The sequence below is a fragment of the Heteronotia binoei genome, chromosome 6 (genome assembly GCF_032191835.1).
Source record: "Heteronotia binoei isolate CCM8104 ecotype False Entrance Well chromosome 6, APGP_CSIRO_Hbin_v1, whole genome shotgun sequence".
NCBI lineage: Eukaryota > Metazoa > Chordata > Lepidosauria > Squamata > Gekkonidae > Heteronotia > Heteronotia binoei.
This window is the reverse complement of record NC_083228.1, coordinates 78,718,372-78,735,966: the sequence shown is the minus strand read 5'-3', so window position 1 is coordinate 78,735,966 and position 17,595 is coordinate 78,718,372. Positions and strand designations below refer to the sequence as shown.

Genomic DNA, 17,595 nt, shown 5'->3' with positions numbered 1-17,595 from the left:
ATATTTCCTATGGAGGCCTTTTTCCTGTCAAAATCTGCAGCCTGTTCAACATCCTCCAGCATCCATGTCCCATCATCTACAGGGAAGTTCCACTCCTTGCAAACAAACATGACTGTTTTATATGAACACCACACACCTGTATAAATATATCTGGGAGTCCTAGTCCAATCAGGGTTCTCCACTCTACACAAAAGAATATTCGAAGAATACATTACATGAGTGTGTAATGCCCATACCTTATATAGAAACACACCATGAAGTGTGTTTGTTGTGTAAAGCATAGGGCTATGCTAATCCAAAGTGTCAGAATTAATTCTGTTGACAGTAATGGCAAAACTGTACAGCTCTGGTCACCCACATCAAAGAAGAAATCATACAGCTGGAAGAGTTGCAGAAGAGGGGCACCAAAATGGTTAAAAGTAGGAGCATCTTCCCTACAAGAAACAGCTAAACCATTTGGGGCTTTTAGCAGGGTGGGGGGAGAGACAATTAAGGGAAGACATGACACAGATGGATAGAATTAAAATAGGGTATAGATAATGAAGAAAAATGTGGAATGCCCAAAAGCATTTAACTGGGCACTGCTGGAAAACAAATGCTGGACCAGACAGACCCTTGCTGTGATCCAACAGAACTCTACTCCTGTACTTATCTCAAGAGGCCTTGATCATGATGCTCAAGATAACTAGACAATGGCTACTGCGGCAAAGTCTGCAGAGGTTTCTTTTTTGTTTTTTTTTGGGGGGGGGGAGGAACTGCAGCCCACAAATTTTATTTTCCAGGTTTTGTTATCTCCCTTGCATCTGCAGTCTATTACACACTCCATCAGATGCCCCCCGCCACGCCTCGGCACCAACCCATTTCATGCTCAGAGGATTGAATCAGTGTCCCTTGGCGTGTCTCCTTTTCACACTACACTGAGCAACGTAACTTCCAACTTGCTGTCCTAAGTTCTACACTGAATCCCATAATCCACACTGCAGGATACGGAAGCTGAAAACCACACAAGTAACAAAAATGCTTGCTATAACTACCTTTTTAAAGGCAGTTCTGGAGACAAGGCAGTTCTCAGACTGAGCAGGGCTACAAAGCCCAAAGCAAAAGCTGAACACTGATGGTTCTCAAGCAGGCATCTTTCAGAGCAGAGATACATAACTCATAATTACTTTTAGGGCCACTACTACCAACTCACGAACAATGTATATGTCAAGTAAAGAAAAAGCAATTTTCATTGTGTTTTTTAAAAATAAATTATTTTCCAACTCCCAGTTTATGTATCTCACAGCAAACTTTTCCTCCTCTCTGTGTATCACAGAGCAGCCTAAATCCCTTTTGTATAGATTTCTCTCCTTTGTATTTGTACCTTTCTCAGTTGTATGCCCCCTTCTGTTTCTCCAGTCACAGGTGTTTCTGCAACTTTGTTTTCTATGGCCGCAGAAGGTCAGACCAGAACCAATGGGTTGAAATTAAATCAAAAGCTTTTGACTAAATATTAGGAAGAATTTTCTGACAGAGCGATTCCTCAGTGGAACAGGATTCCTCGGAAGGCGGTGGGGACTCCTCATTTGGAGGTTTTTAAACAGAGCCTAGATGGCCATCTGACAGCAATGCTGATTCTGTGAACTTAAGCAGATCACGACAAGGAGGGTTGCATCAGTGCTTAGTTCTCAGGGCCTTTCTTACATGCCCAGGAAATGCTATTCACCACTTTGGGGACAGGCAGCAATTTTTCTCTAGGCCAGTTTTGCCAGGGTTTCTTCCTTTCTTCCTGGTGGAGCAGGTGTCACTGGGGGCGTGGGGGGGAGGTATTTGTGAGCTTCCTGCACTATACAGAGTGCTGGACTAAATGGCCCTGCAGGTCCCTTCCAAATCTATGGTTCTATGATTCCCTGGACCCCACTCATCTTTTTCTGAAGTCCACAGACCTCTCTCCGCAGACCCCACATTACCCCTTTTTTCTTTGTTGCATAGCATTCCCTTCTCTGCACCCACCATTACCCCACCTTTGTCTATTTCCACAACTCACAGACTTGTCTGCCAGCTCACAGCCTCCCCATTGCCTCCCATCATGCAAAAGTGCAATTTAAATCCTGCAGGTTTGCAAAGCCTTCAATCTCCAGATTTGCTGAAACATCCAAATGGAGGAGTCTAGGCATATTGGAGATAGTTTTCTGAATACAAACTAGAATTCTAAACCATGATTTAATCCTGGTTTAGAATTCTGGTTTGTGGGAAGGAAACAAACCCCAACGTATCCAGACCCCTGCCCTGCATGTTGAAATTGTACCAAGTCCTCTGAGGAAAGGGTGAAGGAGCTGGATATGTTTAGCCTGGAGAGGAGATGACTGAGAGGTGATATAATCACCATCTACAAGTACTTGAAGGATGGTGCAGAATTGTTTTCTGTTGCTCCAGAAGGTCAGACCAGAACCAACTGGTTGAGGTCAGAGAATTAGATTCCCTTCTAGAAATGCTTTGGGTTGAACTAGAGGGCCCAAAAGGAAATTTAACTATGGGAGTTTGTTATCGCCCACCAAATCAAAAGATAAAGGACGATTATAATATAATGGAAGAATTAAGGATAGCGGCTAAACGTAAAAACTATGTTGTAATAGGTGATTTTAACAACCCACAGATTGATTGGGTCAATATATGTTCTGGTCGAGAGAAAGAGATTGAGTTTCTTGATGCTCTCAATGACTGTGCTATGGAGCAGATGGTCTCAGAACCTACCAGGGGTGGGGCGATCCTGGATTTGGTCCTAAGTAATGCCCAAGACTTGGTGAGAGATGTAAAAGTGATCCCACCGCTTGGGAGCAGTAACCATAACGTTATTGATTTCACCATTTGTATAAATAGAAAGTTGCCCCAAAAGACTGGCACAACCACGTTTAACTTTAAAAGGGGTAAATTCTCTGAGATGAGATGGCATGTAAAGAGGAAATTGAAAGGAAAGGTAAATACAGTCAAACTTGGGGAAGCTTGGAGGCTATTGAAAACTACAATCCTAGAAGCTCAGATAAAATATATACCAAAAGTTAGGAAAGGCACAAACAGGTATAAGAAAAGGCCTGCATGGTTAACAAACAAAGTAATGGAAGCTGTAAAAGGAAAGAAGGACTCCTTTAAGCGGTGGAAAGCTAGTCCAAGTGAGATTAATAAAAGGGAACACAGGCTGTGGCAAATCAAATGCAAGACTGTGATCAGGCAGGAGCATATTGCAAAAAACATAAAGACCAACAATAAAAATTTCTTCAAATATATTAGAAGCAGGAAACCAGCCAGGGAAGCAGTGGGGCCCTTGGATGACCAAGGGGTAAAAGGATTACTGAAGGAGGATAGGGAAATGGCTGAGAAGCTGAATGCATTTTTTGCCTCCATCTTCACTGTGGAAGATGAGAAGTGTTTGCCCGCTCCAGAACCACTAATTTTGGAAGGGGTGTTGAAAGACATGAGTCAGATTGAGGTGACAAGAGAGGAGGTCCTACAATTAATAGACAAATTAAAAACTAATGTCACCAGGTTTGGATGGCATACATCCAAGAGTTCTGAAAGAACTAAAAGTTGAACTTGTGGATCTTCGGACAAAAATCTGTAATCTTTCACTGAAATCTGCCTCCGTTCCTGAGGACTGGAAGGTAGCAGATGTCACCCCCATCTTTAAAAAGGGTTCCAGAGGAGATCCCGGAAATTACAGGTCAGTCTGACTTCAATACCAGGAAAGTTGGTAGAAACCATTATCAAGGACAGAATGAGTAGGCACATTGATGAACACGGGTTATTGAGGAAGACTCAGCTTGGGTTCTGTAAGGGAAGATCTTGCCTCACTAACCTGTTGCATTTCTTTGAGGGGGTGAACAAACATATGGACAAAGGAGACCCAATAGATGTTGTTTACCTTGACTTCCAGAAAGCTTTTGATAAAGTTCCTCATCAAAGGCTCCTTAGAAAGCTCGAGAGTCATGGAGTAAAAGGACAGGTCCTCTTGTGGATAGGAAGCAAAGAGTATAAATGGGCAGTCTTCTCAGTGGAGGACGGTAAGCAGTGGGGTTCCGCAGGACTCAGTACTGGGTCCCGTGCTCTTTAACTTGTTCATAAATGATTTGGAGTTGGGAGTGAGCAGTGAAGTGGCCAAGTTTGCAGATGACACTAAATTGTTCAGGGTGGTGAGAACCAGAGAGGATTGTGAGGCACTCCAAAGGGATCTGTTGAGGCTGGGTGAGTGGGCGTCAACGTGGCAGATGAGGTTCAATGTGGCCAAGTGCAAAGTAATGCACATTGGGGCCAAGAATCCCAGCTACAAATACAAGTTGATGGGATGTGAACTGGCAGAGACTAAGAGAGAGATCTTGGGGTCATGGTAAATAATTCACTGAAAATGTCAAGACAGTGTGCAATTGCAAAAAAAAAAGGCCAACATCATGCTGGGAATTATTAGGAAGGGAATTGAAAACAAATCAGCCGGTATCATAATGCCCCTGTATAAATCAATGGTGCGGTCTCATTTGGAATACTGTGTGCAATTCTGGTCACCGCACCTCAAAAAGAATATTATAGCATTGGAAAAAGTGCAGAAAAGGGCAGCTAGAATGATTAAAGGTTTGGAACACTTCCCCTATGAAGAAAGGTTAAAACGCTTGGGGGTCTTTAGCTTGGAGAAACGTCAACTGCGGGGTGACATGATAGAGGTTTACAAGATAATGCATGGGATGGAGAAAGTAGAGAAAGAAGTACTTTTCTCCCTTTCTCACAATATAAGAACTTGTGGGCATTCAATGAAATTGTAAGCAGTCAGGTTAAAACGGATAAAAGGAAGTACTTCTTCACCCAAAGGGTGATTAACATGTGGAATTCACTGCCACAAGAGGTGGTGGTGGCTACAAGCATAGACAGCTTCAAGAGGGGGTTAGATAAAAATATGGAGCAGAGGTCCATCAGTGGCTATTAGCCACAGTGTGTGTGTGTGTGTGTATAATTTATTTTTATTTTTTTTGCCACTGTGTGACAGAGAGTTGGACTGGATGGGCCACTGGCCTAATCCAACATGGTTTCTCTTATGTTCTGTGGACTTCCGGGGGAGGAAAATGTCGAGCTGAGCTGCTTTTCATAACGGGAACAGGCTGGAACTTCTGTTCGGGGTAGTGGAAGGCAATTTAATGCCTACTGCCTACTTTTCTCAGTCAGAGATTAGTCCAAGATATGCACAGGAAACTTTGAGGTTTACCTTGGCTAAAAAGGAGTCCCGAGGGGGGGCTCCTTTGAGGCTTTGAGGGTTCTCCGGATCCTAACCTTCTTGGACACTGCTAAACATCTAAAGCTTTGCAAGACTGGTGAGAACTTGGATAATTGGAAGAGAAGGTACAAATTACTATCTTTCATTCTGGAACTATTTACAGCTTAATGGAATAAATTTAAAAGGTGGGAAAGGAAAATCTAGAAAGTCTGGAAGAAGAGGGGAGGAAGAGGTGAAATTTGGACTTTATAAATATAAAAGACAGTGTTAAAAAAGTGCTAAAAAGTGGAAAGGAATTTATTGTTTAGTCTACTTGCGGTTTTGAAAAAAGAGCACCATCGTTACAGACCTGCAGCACATTCAAGCAAGACAGGAAGTACGTCAAGTATTGTGAGATTTCCTTACCAGTGTGAATGAGACTTTGTGGCAACAAAAGCAGGAAGTAGAGGAAGGAAAACCTACTTTAGGAATTTACTACCCTTGAGAAACATCGGCGGCCATTGCTGGGAGGTCAAAATAAAAACAATGTTTTTAAAGAATTCGGGACATTAAAAATTATTGGAGTTAACTGAGAAGAGGGTAAGAAGTTAAATACTATTGTTCATATTATTTGTGTGGACCTCGAATGTTTTTAAAAGGGGAGAAAAATTGTAAGGAGCAGTAAAAAATCGCGACTGCCATTTTGGAAGATTTAAAAACTTTAAAAATAAATATCTTGAGTTTGGGAGCTCAGAGGATGGCGAAGTTGGGCTTGTTATAAAGAGCAAGTCCTACTCTTTTGAATCTGATAGTCGAATTGGAGATTGGTGAGGTCCAAATTTTCGTTGTTTTTTAAATGTCTGAACACAAGCAGCCCTGTACAAGGGCTACTTCATTGGAAAAAATGCAGGACCAATTGGAGGCAATGGAGGCCAGAATGATGAAAGGGGTAAGAGAGATAATAAATGAATCGGAAAAAAATTATTGCAGAGATTTAAAAAGATATGGAAGATCTCAAAAAGGAAACTGAGGAAACATCTAAGAAAGTGCAGGAGGTAGAAGGCAGAATGAATGTATATGATTCCACCTTGTTGACCCTTTAGACCCTGAAGAGTCTAAAAACATGTATGACTATATGTATCGAGTGAACATATATATATATATATGTATATGTATAGAGGATTAAAATGAAAATTTTGACCGATGCAAAAGAAAGAGGTGGGTTTCAACTGCCGAACTTAAAATTATATCAGGAAGCAGTTTGTTTAGTGTAGATGAAAGAATGGATAACGTTGTTAAACAAAAAACTTTTAGTGTTGAAAGGTCACGGAAATAAATTTGGCTGGCACACATATTTGTATTATGGAAAAAAGAAGATGGATGGTTTTTTCTCTCAACATTATATAAGAAATAATTTGCTAAATACATGGATTAAATACAAGAAATATGGAGATGAGAGAAGACCGTTATGGATAGTGCCAGCTGAAGTAATAAAAATAACAGCTGAGATAGGCGAAGAAAAGTGGTTGTCATATAATCAATTATTAAAAATACAAAGTAGCAAAATAGAACTGAAAACTGCTGAAGAGTTGAATCATAAATATGATTGGTTTCAAATGCAACAAATAACGAGCTTGGTGGAGAATATTAAAACTGAAGGAATAAGGAAAGAGCAAATAGAATTGGAAAAAGTTCTGCTTGGAGACAATGATAAATTAATTTCAAAAGTATATAAATCACTTTTACAATGGTCTGCAGAAGATGAAGTAGTAAAATTGCAAATGATTTAATGTAAATAAATACAGATGGAAACTTGGGAATATTTGTGGAAGAACTCTATGAAACTTTCAACATGTCAAAGTATTAAAGAAAACTGTTTTAAGATGATGTATAGATGGTATATAACTCCTAAAAAATTGGCAAAGATGAATAATAAGATACCAGACAGATGTTGGAAATGTAAAAAGCATGAAGGTTCTTTCTACCATATGTGGTGGACTTGTGAAAGAGCTAAAATGTTTTGACAGATGATACAGAAAGGGATTTCTAAGATCTTGGGATATGAGTTTAACAAAGTTGCAGAAACTTTTCTATTGGGACTACAAATGGAAAAATTTCCAAAAGATAGAACTTTAATCTGGTACTTGCTCTCAGCCGCTAGGACATTGTATGCGCAGTTGTGGAAGCAAGAAAAAATACCAGAGAAATGGGATTGGATTATAAAAGTTATGACATGGAGTGAAATGGATAAATTAACAAGCATATTAAGAGACTATGATTTAGAAGTTTTTAAGACGGAATGGAAAAAGTTTAGAAGATATGTAGAAAAAGAATGGAAAATAAAAGGACATTGGACCATCTTTGGTAATGATTAAGTTTTAAAAAGAAGAATATAAATTTTTGTTTTAACAGTTAAGGGTACCTTTAAATATTTGCATTTTAAGTAAATAACACCGGCGGGGGTCAAGTAACGGGGGAAGGGGTGGGTAGAAATATGGGGTAGATAAAAGAAGGTTTTTTTAAAGATGTAAGATGTAGACTTATTACCATATACCAATAAAATTGTTTTAAACTCTTATGTTCTTACTTTCTTAAATTATATCAAAAGAGTATCTGGCTGAACATTAGTAAGAACTTCCTAACAGAGTGGTTCCTCAGTAGAACAGGCTTCCTCGGGAGGTGGTGGGTTCTCCTTCCTTGGAGGATTTTAAGCAGAGGCTAGATGGCCATCTGACAGTAATGCTGAGTTGGTGAATTAGGCAGATCATGAAAGGCAGAGCAGGAAGGGTTGCATCAGTGCCTAGTTCTTGTTACCCTTTCCTACATGCCCAGGGAATGCTGTTCATCACTTTGGGATCAGTCAGCAGTTTTTCTCCAGACGAGTTTTGCTAGGGATCCTGGAGGTTTTTGTCATCTTCTGGGCATGGAGTAGGGGTCACTGGGGATGTTATGTTTGGGGAGGGGGCGTATTTGTGAATTTCCTGCATTGTGCAGGGGGTTGGACTAGATGACCCTGGAAGTACCTTCCAACTTCATGATTCAACTGTGTTATTTGCCTCAATCTAGGAAGAAATGGAGAAATGCAGACACACTGGGATTTTTAATTTTTGGATTATATATTTGGATTTTACAGTACTGATTTTATGTTGTAAACTGTCTCTGAAGGCTTGACAGCACAAAAATAGGATATAAATGTTTTAATAGTTAAATATTTAGAACTCATGCAGGAGCTGCCAACATTCACAGAGGGAACCCATGTGCCTTATTTTGCTGTTGCAGTTCTACTCTAAAGGTAGAGTAGAAAGTGGAGGGAAAAAAGAACTTGAGCTAACTAAGAAACATAAGTACAAAGTGACTTAGTGGGATATGCTGGCAACAGGTAGGCAAAAGTAATCCAGCAGCACTTCCAGAGAAAGTCCAAATCAAACAAACTACATACAAAATAGTCCTATCCTGTTCCACTACCTTTGCAATCCATCCCTAGAACATAATCTTGCCAAGGAGCCAGTCTCGGCAGTAGCAAATGGGATTCCAGAAACTGCTGGGTACAACAGAGAGCAGTAGCCACTGCTAGGGGAACACCATTCATGGGGGGATAGATTGGGAAAACCCACTAAGGATGGAAAGAGATTAATCCTTGAGAACAGAGCCCTCTACCACATGAGCAGTCAGTCAGTTGTAAGGGCTGAAGTGGCACCCCATGAGCTCTCAGCAGCTTGGATTGTTTCCTGGCAGCAAACTGTATTTTTAGCCTTTGAGGTTTCCGATTCCACTCAATCCATAATTCCATCAATAGAATATTTAACCTTAAAGCCTTGATCACAGGAGAAAAACAGCAGTCCCTTGGGCTGGGCAGTGAAAGGAAGACAATGCCAAATATTCTTTGCCCCCACAGCACTGAGAAAGCAGAATTTACACCAGTCCTGCTGTTGGCCCTTGGGAATTTGCTGCCACCCTCCTCAGGCTCAGCACTGACCACAAAACATCTGCCTACACATCCCGTTATCCACTTGCTTTTGCTATGTAGGAGCTGTTCTGGATTGGTGCTTGGGGAGCAGTGAAGTGCCCTTGTGGGACAGCACCAGGTGTCATTCAGCACTCATATACGCACAATGTCACTCTTTATCGCCTGCTGCATAACGGGCATTTCTTACAAAATAATAACGCTCATAAAAAAGAGAGAAGTGCAAGGAGACTCCAAACAACCCAAATTAGAAAGCCCCTTGGAAAGCTCTACTCATTTAGTCTTCAGGCACATGGTTAGAGTGACTCCCCCTCAGCGGGAGCACCTTGGTGAAAGAAATATGAAGCCTCACAGCATTCACTCCAGGTCTCTTATTATGTGCTGGAGAGCTACAACGTAACTTGCATATTCTCATGAAAACCCTAACTACCCCCAGCAAGATATATAGTCCCCCATGGCCCCAAATACTTAACACCTGAGTTCCCCTATGCACCCCCTACAACACACACAAAACCCCTCATTTGTTACAAACCAGAGGGATTCCCAATGATAATTAACCTCTAACAGTTGGGCCAATGGATTATTCATTAACATAACTGCTTTTCCTGAGACTGGCACAGCATTACAGGAGAAAAGGAATTTTGATTAAGTATTGCAGCCGCTGCCTAGACTTTGCTTGCAACCGGCACCCAGCTGTCCTGGTGAATGCCATCACTAACCACATGCAAAGCTATGCAGCCAGTCTAGGACCACTGCTATGCCACTCCATTCTCTAGCACCAAGCACACAAACCAAGACATAACCCATCAGCTGGGTTCCAGCACAAGCCACAGTGGCAAGCCCCATCCCTTTGATCTCTATTGCACAGTAAAGGCTGGCCTGGGCTCAACCTCTCCTAATGCAATGACAGGCACTATGATTGTTATAAAATCCCTCACACACAGCGATCTAAGATGAGCCTATCGAGATCATATGTTAAGTACTTTCAGTAACAAAAGCCTGAGAACCAGCAAACTAGAAGCATTTCCTTCAGAACTCTGCCACACTAACTTGCATTTTTGGGATCCCCATGCACCTTAGGTCAGTGAATAGCCTTGAATCCAGACAGCTGAATGGCAGACCAGTCCCATAGACTAAACAATAAATATCTTCCCCTAGCCCAGGAATTCAGCACCATATGAGTTCGTATCTATTTTGGCTCTGTTCATCAACTGATGCTATATAATCCTGCACCCCTTTCTAAAAACTATCATGCACTCCACACTTCTTTCCTCAGAACACAAAAAAGAGGGAATCAATCACATTTTCAAGACTCCCAAGTATCCAAACGCAACACCCTTTTATGAAGTCACAAGAGGAAATAATTCACTCATTTTCTCCACATTTTAGGTCTGGTGAAACAGTTCAGCAGATCTACAGCTCCTCAGTAAAATTGGGTTTCGAATCAATGGCATTTTTAGAAAGCTGCATGGAAGGGACAACGCAACAAAGGAGAATGAATTAATGTCTGACGGAAAGGACTAAAGAAATTAGGCAGGATTTTACAGATATATCAAGGGCAGTGGCCCTGCTAGAGAACACATCAATAAATAAAGAGAGAAGGAATTAACAAGGAATCCAGCAGGAATAAAATTATTTAAATCCACCTTGAACCAGAAAAATAAGGAGAGAAGAATGACCTTGTGAGGGAAAAAAAGCTGTTATGCTCTTACATATAAGTCTAGTACCTCACAGTGACACACATCCAGTAGAAACAGGTTTGGCCAGCTGAATTACAGCAACCTGGTTAGCTGTTGGTAAAAAGAATGGAATTCTGTTTAGGGGGGTCTAAGAAACAGTTTGGAATGCTAGCTCCTCTTCCAGATCCCCCACATAGACACTTCTGTCTGGATTTTCAGTAGAAGATAGCTGTGCAATTGAGAAAGTCTGCTGCCAAGCTTCACATCAATATAAAGTATAAAAAAGAGACGAGAACAAAAAAAAATGAACACATCTAGACAGTGATGGGATCATGGGTGATCTGGGCAACCAGGATTAAAAGAGCACAAGATTGACTCTATCAGAATTGCCATCAAAAAGATACTGAGTGGAGAAACAGCATTAAAATTCAATGTGACTGAACTTCAGGGAAAGATTCCCAAAATTTTATTTCCAAATGCCTGACAATTACATTTGCAGATGACACTAAAGGGGAATTTGCAGCAAAGAGCTGAGAGAGCAAGGAAATAATTCAAAGGAAGTAAGCGAGGCTAGAAATAAAACACGATTCAGCCGGGCAAGGCGCAGCTTGCAGAGATGGGGAAACGCAGACATTCAGCAGGGACAGAAACCTGGAAAGAGACACAGGGTGAGAGCAAATTGGAGATGAGCTGACAATGATGAAAGACCTGCTGCTATTTCAGGCAGCAGAAACATCACACCCCAGAGGAAGGGGGGATGACAGACAGGATGCACTCATGATCACTAAGATCAGCTTTGCCCATTGCAAACTGGATGGAATTGGTGGGGCACATGAGGAGGATCAAAGAGGTAGAGGCAAAAGGAAGTGACATCCCTTGTGATGAATTGACAACTCATATGACCCCTCACATGTACAACATCCCCTATATGAATCACTAGGCAAGCTCCTCCCTTCCCCTTCACTTCAGTCAAGTTCTCAGACAGTGGTATTTGGCAATCATTAGGTCTCTCTACAGTACGAAGTAGCTCCTGTAGCGAGGAGGGTCCATATAAACTCACCAAGAATATGTTTTTAAAAAGGGACTCTGAAAGGACTCAATTAAGAGCAATTGGCTAGCTGCATCACCTGCTGTACTCCTCTTTCTTAGCACAACCACAATGCTAAAAGATGTCCACTTGACTCTCCCAATCCTCCCTTCATAAATCCAATTAAAAATATGAGTTGCACCATCAAAGTTTTCACTCATCAGAAAACTGAGTTCACCAATCCCCTTTCAGAATTCTGGCTATTTTTGCAAAGTAACTTTTGAGCCAGATGCTGAAAAAATATTGAAAAGATGAATGTAAACAAGACTCTATACTTGCTGTCCCACTGATGGACTCCCTTTAGCTATTATGTTTTTCCCAAAACTTCATTATTCCAATACATTCTTGTGTATTCCCTCTTGCTGTATTGCTCATGTGCATTTCCAACAAGCCAGAAGTGATACATTTTAAAAAGAGATGCACATATTTGAATTGCATTTAAAGAATATAGTGGAAATTTGGTTTATGGAAATACAATGTACAATGTGACTTGGTCCATGGGGTTGCAAAGAGTTGGACTTGACTGAACAACAACAACAAAATGTACATATACAGTTTTAATGTTCCAAACAGTCATATTAGTCTGTTGCAGCAAAAGCAATTATCATGGCATTGTAAAGACTAACATATTATCGCAGAAGTTCCCATGGATTAGAATCCACTGAATCAGATATGTAAAACATTATCCTTAGATGATAGCTTGCAAACACCCTGAGCCTGCCCTGAGCCTGCTTCGGCGGGGAGGGAGGGATACAAATAAAATGTGATGATGATGATGATGATGATGATGATGATGATGATGATGATGATGATGATGATGATGATGATGATGAAACACGCAAACTGGTGACAACCTAGCCCAAATCTCCAGATACTGTCACCCAGTGCTTCATGTAGATGTTAAATAACATAGGGGACAAGATGGAACTTTACAGGACCCCACTGACAGAAGTCCAAGGAGCTGAACAGCAGTCACCCTGCACCACTTTCTAAAATCTACTGTTCAGGAAGGACCAGAACTACTGCAAAACACTGCCTCCCAATCCCAGCCCAGAAAAGTGGTCCAGAAGGATTCCATGACTGATGGTACTGAAACCTGCTGAAGGTTCCAGAAGAATCACCAGAGTCACACTCCCTCTAGTCTTTCTCTCAGCACAGGTCATCTACCAGAGTGACCAAGGATGATCAGTCCCATAACCAAGCCTAAAAACAGACTGGAAAAGATTTCAACACTTCACTGCCTTCAGCAAAGCTTGAAGCTCTCTAGCCACCACCCGTTCCATCACCTTGTTCAAGACTGGTTGTTAATTCTTGACATCTCATGGGTCCACGGTAGGTTTCTTTAGTACTGGATGAACCACAGCCTGTTTCAAGGCTGCGATGATCACTCCCTCTCTTGGTCCCAGTCAGCCAGCTTCTCCCCAGAAGATTTAAATAGCTCTGAAGAGCAAGCGTCATACAAGATAAGAATTGGTTTTTATACACCACTTTTCTCTACCATAAAGAATCTCAAAGTGGCTTACAATCACCTTCCCTTCCTTTCCCCACAGCAGTAAACTTGTGAAGTAAGTGGTGCTAAGAAAAGTTCTGAGAGAACTGTGACTAGCCCAAGGTCACCCAGCAGGCTTCATGTGGAGGAATGGGGAAATCAAAGTCAGTTCTCCAGATTACAGTATGCTGCTTTTAACCACTACACCATGCCAGCTCACAGGCAGATTGTAGGCCTCAAACTTCCAAAGATTCTGTCCAAATCATGAGACTAATAAACTGAAAAATATTCCAAACAACTGGACAAGTCAGCACCCTGGCACTATCTGACCCTGTCACTGCTAATGCAGAAGCCATGTTGGAACAGATGGAAGAGGTTTTATCTGCAAAGTGCTGAGCAAAACTGTCACAGTAGGCAATGGAGGTGTCCACCTCCTTCCCTGACCACCCAGAACAGCTCTGCATAGTTTTTTTTCCTGAATAAGGAAGAATGCTGTGAAGCTCAAAAGCTTGCTCACACCACGAAATGTTGTTGCAAATGCTTCAAAGTCCCAGACCCTGGGATCAGTCCCTATATCTCTTGTCCTCTAAATCCCAATAGAATACAAATACAACTATTGTAGAAAGTGGCCCATCACAGCTGGTCACCAGCAGCAGCAGATGTGAACAACACAAAAAAGCTGAAGCACGACCCGTGAAGAATGGCAGTTATGGTGTGCAGTGGCAGGAGACAATGAAAAACGCAGCCTGGTGGCCAGGAATGAAGGGTATATGTTTTACGAGGCATCGAATGCCTGGGAGTGCATGCACATCGGGAAAGGAGGGAGGTGCAGCGCAGTAATGAGGGATACCATATAACTTCCATCCTGCAGGGGCTCTGACAAACAGAATCTCTTTGTAATTCAATAAAGTCCCAGCAGTTTCCATGGATCATCCATCTTGCCCAAAGAAGTGCAGCTACTACTCGCATAAATTGTTCCATGCCGATGTGTACAGGGAAAGGGGTGGGGAGTAAAAAGATTGGGTGACATTGATATGCCTCCCCAAATGCAGCATCAGATGCCAATCAGGAGTACAAAATCCTGTTTGAGCTCACACTAGGGCAGGGGTGGGGAACAGTGGCTCTCCAGATGTTTTTGCCTACAACTCCCATCAGCCTCAGCCAGCATAGCCAATAGCTGGGGCTGATGGGAGTTGTAGGCAAAAAACATCTGGAGAGCCACTGTTCCCCACCCCTGCACTAAGGGAAACCACATAAGGAGCATTCAAAAACTGTTTAAAAGAAGATGGGTCTTTGGAACAAGATAGAGTCTAATAAACAGGAATGAAGGACCATCTGATCCTTTAAAAAATTCATCCACTATCCACATGTAGCATTCACTTTTAAGAGAACAGTTGTATGGGTTTGCCCTTTTATACATTTGGAAAGGGTCTTCCTAGAGAGGTAGGGATTTAGCAACTAAATGGGATACCAGCTCCGTATACTATATAATTCAAGTTGTGGCTGTTATTCATCTGTTAAAAAGAAAAGGAGATTTTCAGATTACTCCTGGTGGGAAGAGTGTCTAGTGCCATCTGATTTATATAGTGACCCCTCAGTGTTTTAAAGCAAGAGACAGAGGTGGTTTGCCATTGCCTGCCTCTGTGTTTGTGACCCTTCCTTGGTGGTCTCCCATCCAAATATGAACCAGGGCCAACTACATGCATCGCTTCCGATATGATGAGATAGGGTTAACCTGGCCCATCCAGGTCAGGGCTTCAGATTATTAGTCTTCCAAACCACTTCCAAGTGGCAGAGGAGTCAGGATGTACAGTAGGTTGAGTGAATGAGAAAGGCATGCAGAATGGCACAGGGAGTTTCAATGCCTGTCCATTATACATATCCATTACTTATTAAAGTGGACATGCTTTCACATCTCACACAAAAGGGCATTAATAACCACAGAAAGTTCAAATAAATTCTCTTGCTATGGAGAGAAAAAACTAAGTTTTTAAATCCGACATGTAATGTAAGCTTACTCAATAGACTTAAATGTAAAGAATTTTTAAAGGAACAGAGTGGTCATAACACTCAAAGAAAAAATATGTAGGGCTAGCCTGTTCGAATACATTCTGTGGTGGTTCTGTTGAGAGTTGTTCAGCAAATTTAGGTGCCTGAATGAAGTGAGTTTTTTTTAAGTAACAGTAATGCATTACAAGCATATTTTACCAGTTTTATGGTATCTAGATTAGCTTCATATTGTCTTCCAGGCACCAATTAAGATACTGGTTACAAACCACGAAGTTCTGGGATTACTTATTCCCCCTATACCTCATTGCAAACTAAGAGCTTCCTCTTAATTTACCAGCTGTACACCAAAACAGAACAAATGACAGATGCAGATTCACTCTTGACACCCACATCGCAACTGTGGAATGCTTTTCCTCTTGAGGCATGATACTGATGGAAAGGCTTTTTCAGTACTTGGGGGGTGTTATATAATATATAGAAGCATTGCTCCATTGTTAACAGAGTTATCATTGGAAAAATATTATTCTGAACTATTGTGCCTTAATAAAGGAAGGAAATATGTTTATTTCCCTTAAGATTTGTCAGAACCAGAGCATTGTTTGTAGCAATCTTTTGCTTTGGGAGGGTTGTGAATGTCACAGCTGTAGTTTCAGTCTCCTTTTAGTTAGTAGTGCAGACCAGGCGTTAACATACTCAGGGCCAAACTACATGGTATTACTTTTAACAACTTGCTTTCCTTACAGTCACACAACATACTTTTAAAAGTCTCTGAGGACCCAACTTGACTTGGGCCCATGGAAGGAGAGGAAAATGTGCATGCTATTCCAAAATGCAGCAGAAAACTTTTCCTCCCCAGCTATTTAGGTTTCCAAGAAAATAGAAAAGGGGGGGCAGGAGCCCTCCACCCTGCCTTGGAGACTTTTAAAGCAACATTCTTCACCACTGCTGTGTGGGTGTAGGGAAAGCAACTCTTAAAAACATGCTGCATAGTCTGACCATCAGACCAACAAGTATACAGTACCACACTATGCACCCCCTCCCCCTAATGGAAAGGGAGATGTGCCCGCAATATCACTATCACTGCCCCACCACTTCCTTTTTTTTTTTGTCAGCTTTAAAAAGAACTCTTTCACAACAGGGGAAATGTAAGAGAGTGAAGCACAGTGCTGCTCACTGGCAGTTATGTCACAGGCACTATCCAGCAAGGGTCTGCAACACCGGCACAGAAGTATTCCACAGGGTACAGGTCTGCATTAATTGTTTTAAAGGGGAAGGGAGACAACCACATTTCGGCAGTAACAAAATACTGTGAAGGAAGGAAGTACTACGAAAATACAACAGTCACATATCACAGCCACTTAAAAGGAGACGCCTGGACAGCCCGACGCTTAATGCAAAATAGTCAACTGCAAAAAACACTGAAAACAGAACGCATCCCCCTTAACGGCAAACAAGCCCACAACGCTACACGCGAACTACAGCTCAGGTCTTTTTAGTCGGAATGTGGGGCTCCCAAGAATATATGCATTGTAGTCCCAGCACCTTCTTAAAAAAAAAAAGTCACCGCTACCCACTTGTTGCTGGCATATGAAGTACCTGACCACCTAGCCAGAGGCGGGCACAGAACGGTTGGTGGGAAGCAACGACCAGACACGGAGGGGGAGGGAGGGTTAGAGTGAACATTCCAGGGAGACACATCAGAGTAGTCAGGTCTAAAGAAACAGAGAAAGGAAGAGAAACAAGAAGCCAAATCCAGACCCTTCACAGTAAAGCGGGGGAGTGGGGTGGGGGGTGCCAGTTACCAGGCGTTGGGCCGGCTCGCGCTGCCTCAGCCGATTCCGTCTTCCCCTCTTCCTCCCGCTCCCGATCTGTCTACGCCCCTTTTGCCGCACGGGCCGCTGGGAATTGTAGTCTCTTCGTCTCTAGAAAAAAACGGAGGAAGCCCCTGAAGACTTCAAGGGGGAGATAGAGCTGATAGCCCTCTGTCAGCCTATTTTCCCCACTTCTGATTCACTTTCTCCAGTCGTATCTATGCTGCTCCCACCACTCTCCAGGCCGGTCATCCAGGTTCACGCAGTCTCACGCATGCATCCAGGGAAATAAAATGCTGGGACCCTTCGTCCTGACTAATCGTGCCCTGTGACTTACTGGAGC

At 42.1% G+C, this 17,595-nt stretch overlaps 1 protein-coding gene across 3 annotated transcripts in view; it reads right to left on the bottom strand.

The window, feature by feature from the left end:
• The window catches only part of R3HCC1L (R3H domain and coiled-coil containing 1 like), a 40,882-nt gene extending 23,534 nt beyond the window's left edge, over positions 1-17,348 (bottom strand). Inside the window, exons 1-2 of one of the 3 annotated variants that reach the window (XM_060241851.1) lie at positions 17,244-17,316; positions 13,229-13,382 (exon numbers count right to left, since the gene is read on the bottom strand). In XM_060241851.1, coding sequence (XP_060097834.1) covers positions 13,229-13,265 — 37 coding nt within the window. In that variant the 5' untranslated portion in view covers positions 13,266-13,382; positions 17,244-17,316. The other 2 variants (XM_060241852.1, XM_060241853.1) reach the window with 2 other exon arrangements.
• Positions 17,349-17,595: the final 247 nt, after the last annotated feature.